The sequence below is a fragment of the Orcinus orca genome, chromosome 1 (assembly GCF_937001465.1).
Source record: "Orcinus orca chromosome 1, mOrcOrc1.1, whole genome shotgun sequence".
In the NCBI taxonomy this organism is placed as follows: domain Eukaryota; kingdom Metazoa; phylum Chordata; class Mammalia; order Artiodactyla; family Delphinidae; genus Orcinus; species Orcinus orca.
Genome location: NC_064559.1, coordinates 35,930,692 through 35,938,338, shown reverse-complemented (window position 1 = coordinate 35,938,338; position 7,647 = coordinate 35,930,692). Strand labels below are relative to the sequence as shown.

General features: G+C 53.2%; 1 protein-coding gene across 1 annotated transcript; it reads left to right on the top strand.

Annotated features, from left to right (window-relative positions):
• Positions 1 to 416: 416 nt before the first annotated feature.
• On the top strand, positions 417 to 5,607 carry AVPR1B (arginine vasopressin receptor 1B). The gene is made up of 2 exons (XM_004282434.3): positions 417 to 1,532; positions 5,297 to 5,607. Exons 1-2 carry the CDS (start codon positions 590 to 592, stop codon positions 5,605 to 5,607), a joined length of 1,254 nt encoding a protein of 417 aa, XP_004282482.1. The 5' UTR covers positions 417 to 589.
• Positions 5,608 to 7,647: the final 2,040 nt, after the last annotated feature.

The window sequence follows — 7,647 nt, the reverse complement described above, 5'->3', positions numbered from 1 at the left end:
CGCTCGGGCTGCGCTAGAGCATAAAACTCGCTCGGCCGAGCCGCTGCGCTCCAGTTGCCGCTGGTCGCCGCACGCCGGCCGGGGCGCGTGGGCTCGGCTGGGGCTTCCAGGCCGGCGGGCGACACCGATGGCCGGGAGCGCGCCAACAACCAGGCTTAGGGACATCCGCTTTCCGCTTCCAGAAAAGTTTGGGGAGAGTGGATTTGGGGTGGATTTGGGAGTGGTGCCAGCTCCCCCAGCCTTCTTTCCCTTCCAGAGGCCTCACCGTGCACAGCCTCATCCATTCTTCCTTTCCTGACACCTTGCCTCCCTGACCCCTCCTTCCCTTGGCTCCTGGGTTCCCCCTCCCCTCTCCGGGGTCAGCATCTTCTCCTTCCTTATCTCCTTCTCCATCGTCCTCTCTATCCCCATCTTCTTAACGATTGCCATCCAGTTTCAGCCTTTTCCCTGTCATCCCCAACCTTCTCCTTTTTTCCATCTTATAACTTCCCCTCCCCACTCCATCTCATTCAACCAACCTCTCCACTCACACTCACACTCTCCATCCATCCCTCTCCTTCCTCCCGTTCCCTCCCAGCAAACTTCCACCATGGATCCTGGGCCTCCTTGGATCACCAGCCCCGCCCCCGGGAGCACCCTCTCTGTCCCCAATGCCACCACACCCTGGCTGGGCCGGGATGAGGAGCTGGCCAAGGTGGAGATCGGCGTCCTGGCCACTGTCCTGGTGCTGGCGACAGGGGGCAACCTGACTGTGCTGCTGACAGTGGGACAGGCAGGCCGCAAGCGCTCCCGCATGCACCTGTTTGTGCTGCACCTGGCCCTGACGGACCTGGGTGTGGCGCTCTTCCAGGTGCTGCCCCAGCTGCTGTGGGACATCACCTACCGCTTCCAGGGCCCCGACCCCCTCTGCCGGGCCATCAAGTACCTGCAGGTGCTCAGCATGTTCGCCTCCACCTACATGCTGCTGGCCATGACACTTGACCGCTACCTGGCCGTTTGTCACCCCCTGTGCAGCCTCCAGCAGCCCAGCCTGTCCACCTACCCTCTCATTGCAGCTCCTTGGCTGCTGGCCGCCATCCTCAGCCTCCCTCAAGTCTTCATTTTTTCTTTACGAGAGGTGATCCAGGGCTCTGGAGTGCTGGACTGCTGGGCAGACTTCCGCTTTCCTTGGGGGCCACGGGCTTACATCACCTGGACCACCCTGGCCATCTTCATCCTGCCTGTGGCCATGCTCACGGCCTGCTACAGCCTCATCTGCCATGAAATCTGTAAGAACCTAAAAGTCAAGACCAGGGCCTGGAAGGTAGAAGGAGGGGGTTGGAGGACTTGGAACCGGCCCTCACCTCCTTCTGCCCCAGCTGCAGCCACACGGGGGCTGCCATCCCGGGTCAGCGGCACCAACACCATCTCACGGGCCAAGATCCGAACGGTGAAGATGACCTTCGTCATCGTGCTGGCCTACATCGCCTGCTGGGCGCCTTTCTTCAGCGTCCAGATGTGGTCTGTGTGGGACGAGAATGCCCCTGATGAAGGCAAGTGTGTGGTCTGGTGAGGGGTGATGTGGGAGCAGGAGGTGGAAAAATGCGGAGAGGAGAGGACAAGAGTATTAGGACAGGGTCACAATGGCTCACAGGCCACATAGGTGACAAATGAGCAGTTAGGAAAGATGGCGCCTGTCCCATGTGAAAAGGGACAGCTGCAACTCCCCTCCAGCCAAAAGACGCCATGTGAGTATCTTTGGTGTGAATTTCCATCTTTTAAAATTTTGGTAACTAATGTAAACGTTTTAAAATACTCTTTGGCCCTAAAAAAATATGGCCATTAGTAGATTTGGCCAAGCAACTGGTGGTTTGCTAGATGTTTGAAAGGGATTTTCAAATGATTCCATCCAGGATGGAAATTTGTGGCCCATGAACTACGTCACTCGGCACCCTTCCCCCCTGCAACTAAATATGACGTTGAACTCCCTTTACAACAGCCACTTTCAATGAATTAGTCTTGGTGCACAACCCTGAAATTTCAAGTTCAACACTTTTGTCTTTTGTCTTGCTAGTGAGCAAGCAGAGGCTCAGAGAGGAAACATGACTTGCCCAAGGCCACACAGCAAAGTGAAAAGTAGAACCCGAGCCTGGTGCCTCCTTGTTTTTTCCCTCAATACATCCTCCTGCCCCCCCGCACCCCCATAACCCTGGCTCTGAAAGTGATGAGGAGAGGGCCCTTCCTCCTACGTGAAAAACAAAATGGGACTGTGTTCCGGTTGGCACATAGAAGGCCTTGTTCTGGTCATTTTTTGGAGTGAGGTAGATGGCAGCCTCCTAAGTTTTAGACACTGCCAGACGGTCAGGCCATTTAGGGGTGAACTTGTCCTCAGAAAGGTAGATGCGGTGTCTGGGCACCCAAAATGTTGGAGAGAGGTATTCAAAGACATCTGTTCCTGCTCCCCTAAGAAGAGTGGGGGACGAGTCTGTGAAGAGGGGTGACTGTGTCCTCTGCAGTGCATCACATCTTATGCACAGCTTGGGGTATATAATGGGTGCAGCATGTGACTGCCCTAGGGAGGCCCTGTGCACAGTTTCCTCTGGAAGCTTCCAGAGGGTTCACTGGCCAGCAGACCCTGGCTACCACTTCCTACCAGCTCTTAGGGAGTGGTCCCCCTTCCCTGTGCTTTTGTTTCTAATCTCATTTTGCTCATCCTAGCACACACTTAAGCCAACTGCTTTGCTTTTCTGGAGAGATGAAGTAAGTGGAAGGCTGTTCATGATGTCAACACAACTCTGTGAGAGAAGTGTGACGGCAGTACTGAACTCTTACGGTCCCATCATACCCCTTCTTAACCACCTTTCAGACACCAGTCTGGACCAGAGACTTTATAAATTACCCTTAAAGCAATGAGCGTATTAATCCTAACCACCTGTAGGGACCTCCCTGCTCTAGTCAAGCACAGAATAGAAGGAAGGAGGGCTTTCTAGTGCCAAGCACATTCAGGCCTTGTGCTACTTCGGGGTGACCTTCTCTACGTCTGAGTAACCTGAGACTCAGAGAGGTGAAATAACTGGTCCGAAGTGCCACTGCTTAGTAGGGGATGGAGCCAGGAATCGAATGAAGGTCTTTATGGGCCAAGCTTTAACCATGGCATGGCTTTCTTCCCAACAATCACAGCTGAGCTGATGTCACCAGGGGTGAGAAGGCCATTCACCGCTTTATCAAGGAACCTCCAAGAAGATGGGGATCCTGCCGTTCAGCCGGTGCAGGCTTTCCTGCTCGCCTGCTGTACTCACTGTCATCATCAGCCTGTCCCACAGACCCATGTATAGAGTGACTTACCGCTTACCAAGAGCCTCACTGAGTATGAAGTACAGGAACTAAGTATCCCTCAGAAAATGTGCTCCCTCAGAAAACTGGAAGCCCTCTGGGACCTTCGAGTCCGGCTGACATTCATTACTTTAGACTTACTTCCCAGTACACCCAGTTTTCCTCCACAGCAAACTAGCCTCCTGGCCACCTGTCCCTGAGTCTTTGGTGAGAAGCTGTCTGTATCCTTGCCCTTGGCCCTGCCCCCGACTGTCAGCTGAGCTTCCGTCAGAATGAAGTGCAGCGGCTGGCCAGGACTAGTAGTGGATCTGCCCTCGGGGGCTGAGAGGTGAAGCCTCTGCAGACTCCAATGCTCCGGGCCCATCTCCAGCCCCTGCACCGGGCCTGGCTCAGACAGGCCTAAATCAAACAGATGCTTCCCAAGTGAAGAAACTTCTGGAACCCCTAAGTCTCTGGCCGAGTCTGGGCACTACATATATATGTCGATGGAGCAGACAGGATGAATACCACCCCTTAGCCAAAGCAACTTCCCAAGTCTTCTGCAGCCCCTGGGTATTAAGTTAACTGGGGAGCAGGCCAGAGCCCAGACAAACCTGAAGGAGGCTGTGCTTGTTGCTGAGGATGGTGTCTCCTCCACTTCCAGGTGCTCCCTCCTTGCCCTCACTTCTGTGCCCTAGACCTGCCCATCCAGGCCCAGGTGTCTTCAGCTTCCTAACTCTATGATTCAAGCCTTCTCTCAAACACTCTGACCCTCTATCTTCCCTTCTCTTGGGCTATGAGTACCGCACTGGAGAGCATACCCTCAGGAGAGGCGCATGAGGAATCTGTGTATCGGAAGATTTCATGGTGCTTTACAGAACAGGCACTTGAGCTTTGCCCTTCAGTTTGTTGGTTGAAATGGTGGCAGGGTGCAGGATTGCTGCTTTGAAGAGCGAAGACCTAGGTTCAAGTCTATGCCATAACCCTTAAGGTTCCTTCCAGCTCTGACGTTGTATTTGGTGATTACACCTCTAAGGTTCCTTCTAGCTTAAGCATTGTGCTCAGTGATGCTACAGCCTCCACTGAAGAGGAGGGTAACTCAGTATGCAACCCACGCCATAACTGTAGCCGTGGTGCATCTAGCAGGAGGACGGGGCCCATCCCCCAGCTTTCCTGTTGTCATGAGAAGTTTCATTTCATTTTCAGAAAGAGTATTGTATCTGGAAGAAATCTTATCAGAGTCTTTGAACTCTCACATTTTGACTGCCCAGGAGAGAAATTAGCTCCCCCACCCGCCAAGGATGGTGCATTCTTTGGATGTAATTTCTGATGACAGAGAACAAGTACTGGTCTGGAACAGGATGCCTGGATGCCCTGTACCTAGAAGGTGCACAGTTGGAGATGACATCATGGGACCTGTAGGGCTGTCAGGCTCCACTGATTGCCCTACCAGGTCCCTGTCACTGGCCTGGCACAGTTGATACTCACATGCAAACTGACTGAATGACAGAATGACTGGGACTGACCCCTAGGGGTCAAGGAGGACAGAATTCGGAAGGCAATGTGCACCCGTATCTATGACATACGTGGGGATGGAGGTATGCCTGAACCCGGCTAGAATCATGGTTATTTTTCCTGAATGTTTTATAGAAGTTGCTTCATCCTAGCTCTACATCCATCAGGGGATTCAAGAGCGAGGTTTTGGAACAAAGACAGTGTCTCCTATTTGGGCTGGTCCTGTCCCGGACTATGTTTGCACCTCTAAAGTCAACTCAGAGCAAGCCTCGGATCCTGTCGTCACCCTGTAGTACAAAACGAACAAATCAATCAGTGAGGCAGGACTCTGGAGTCAGGAGTCCCAGGTTCATGCCCCAGCTGTATTCCTTTCTAATTACAGAGCCCCACGTGAGTCCCAGGTCCTCTCTGGGATTCAATTTCCTTCTCCGATCAGTAGGGATTGGGAATCTCTCCCAGGTCTAAAATTCTTGTGCTTCTCTCTTGGCAGATTCAACCAATGTGTCTTTCACCATCTCCATGCTTTTGGGCAACCTCAGCAGCTGCTGCAACCCCTGGATCTACATGGGCTTCAACGGCCACCTGTGGCCGCGTTCCCTCGGCCGTCTGGCCTGCTGCGGGGGGCCGGGGCCCAGGATGTGCAGGCAGCTCTCCAGCAGCAGCCCATCCAACCGCCGCGCCATGCTGCTGACCCGCTCCAGTGGCCTGCCCACCCTCAGCCAGAGGCCGGGGCCCGAAGACCCACTGAAGGATGAAGAGCAGGTGGACAGGGACACCATCACCGAGACCAGCATCTTTTAGAGAACACTCCCCGGAGTGTGGCGAGGGTCTCTACCCATCTTAGCACTGGGTGTAAATGCTGGGAGCGCAGGGCTGGAGTTAGGGGAGCCCAGTTTGAGGCAGGGCGAGGAGGCCAGAATGGCTGCTCCTCTTGGTTACACGGCTGCCGTCGTTTGCTCCCAACCTCACATGCTGGGAGTCAGGGAGAATCAGACTGTCTGCTTCCCTGATCCTGCCATATTCACAGGGTGTCTGGGAACCACACGTGCAGTAGGTGTGGTGCCCCAGATCTGACAGGCCTAGGGCTGTCCTGTCTGGGGGTCCACAGGCAGCAGGGACTCAGAGGCTGGTCTCCTATCTTGTTTGTCTCATCCTAACCTGACTAGCGCATCCCAGTTCAACCAGGAGAGGGAAGGAGTGAAAACCTGTGAGAAGGAACCTGTCTGCATCCTGAGTTTTTGTTTTTTGGGGGGTTTTTTTGGTAGAGAGAGGATTGTTTAATGAAGAAAGTGAATAGGTGTGAGGGCTTCGCCTGCTATGCCCACCTGTCTACCGAAGGAAAATGCAGGGTTAGCACAGCACCTGGTAACTGGTAAAAACTCTGCAAATGCTACTTTTCTTCTTCCCACGCACCTCATTTAGAGTTAGGGTGGGTGACGGGGCAGAGTATTGCATATTCTCAGTGGAATGACCAACGGAGGGTGAGCGTAAGAAGAAAGAGTGAGGAAAGGAGGAGATGAAAATGGTCACAATAAAATTCCGAGTGGGAGGAAGCCTCGGAGGCAGCAGGGATTGGTCGCTCTCCCTCCTCCCCTCAGGGGGTCCACATGGCTCCTGCCTCTTGGGGATGCACAGAGGAGACATCCTTTGAGAAAGTGTGACTTAGTCATGGCTCTGGATTTGTTTGAGGCTCCTCAGAGCTTCCACATGAATCACATGCTTGCCGTGACCAAATCAGGAGCCCAGGACTGGAAACTCGGCTCTGCCGTGGGGTATCTGTATGACCTTGGGCAAGTCACCTCCCTCTCTGGGCCTCAGCTCCTCACCTATAGAACAGAGATGATCTCTAAGGCATTTCCCAGCTTGAAACTTTCATGACTTTGCAAGACTGGAGAAGCGTTCTCTAAGGACGTTCTAACCAGTAGGCTCTGGAAGAATTGTTGTGTTTTCATGACAATGACATTTATGCCCTTTGACTCAATTCTGGTGACTTTGGTTCCTGCCTTGGCCGTACTGTCCACTTTTGCCCTCAGTTCTGTGATGCTGATGCCAAGAGAGCCTGGCAGGTAGAATCTGGGGCTTTGTCCCGCACCTCATTATCCGCAGTGGGATTTATACCATGGGATAACCTCCCCACCATGATTCTGGTTCTACTCAAAGCGATGGTCTTGATGGTGGAAAGCCCATCAGCTGACGTCAGGAGAACTGGGTCCTGGTTCTACCACCATGCCACCACCAATGGCCTTGCTGTCTTCATTATGAGGGTCAAATAGGACTGTGCATGTGTAGGTGGTTTGTAAACTCTTGAACCATACTAAACACGTGAGCCCATATTAATGTAGGGATTGCTGATCTAATTAAGAGCTCCTGAGAGCACTCCAGGGAGCAAGTCACTCTCTGCCCTCCACTCCTAGGGAAGTTTTGAGGAGTGACTGTGGCTTTGGGGATACACTTCTTTAAGAGGCCACTTAGCTCTAAGAAGTCTCATTAGGCTTCCTTAAAAGAAAAGCACATAAGCTGAGTGTTGTGAGTGAACAAAGCACCCCAGCCCTTCAATACTAGAGAAGTGGAGAGCGGGACACAGACCCTAGTGAGACCAAGGCTCAAGGTGGATGTGGGAACCCACTGTCTCTCTTCACTGCACCCTGTTGCTAATGTCAGTCCCTGACGTCCAACTACTTCTTCCCTGTCCATCTGTCCTGATGGAGCTGGGCTGAGGAGCCTCCCATGCCAGCGTGAGCTGTTGAAGTTGCTCCTTTCTCTGCTTCCACTTCAGACCACAGTTCCTGACCCTGGTGCCCATAGTAGGTACTAAGTAAATCTTTGCTCGTCACGATGACT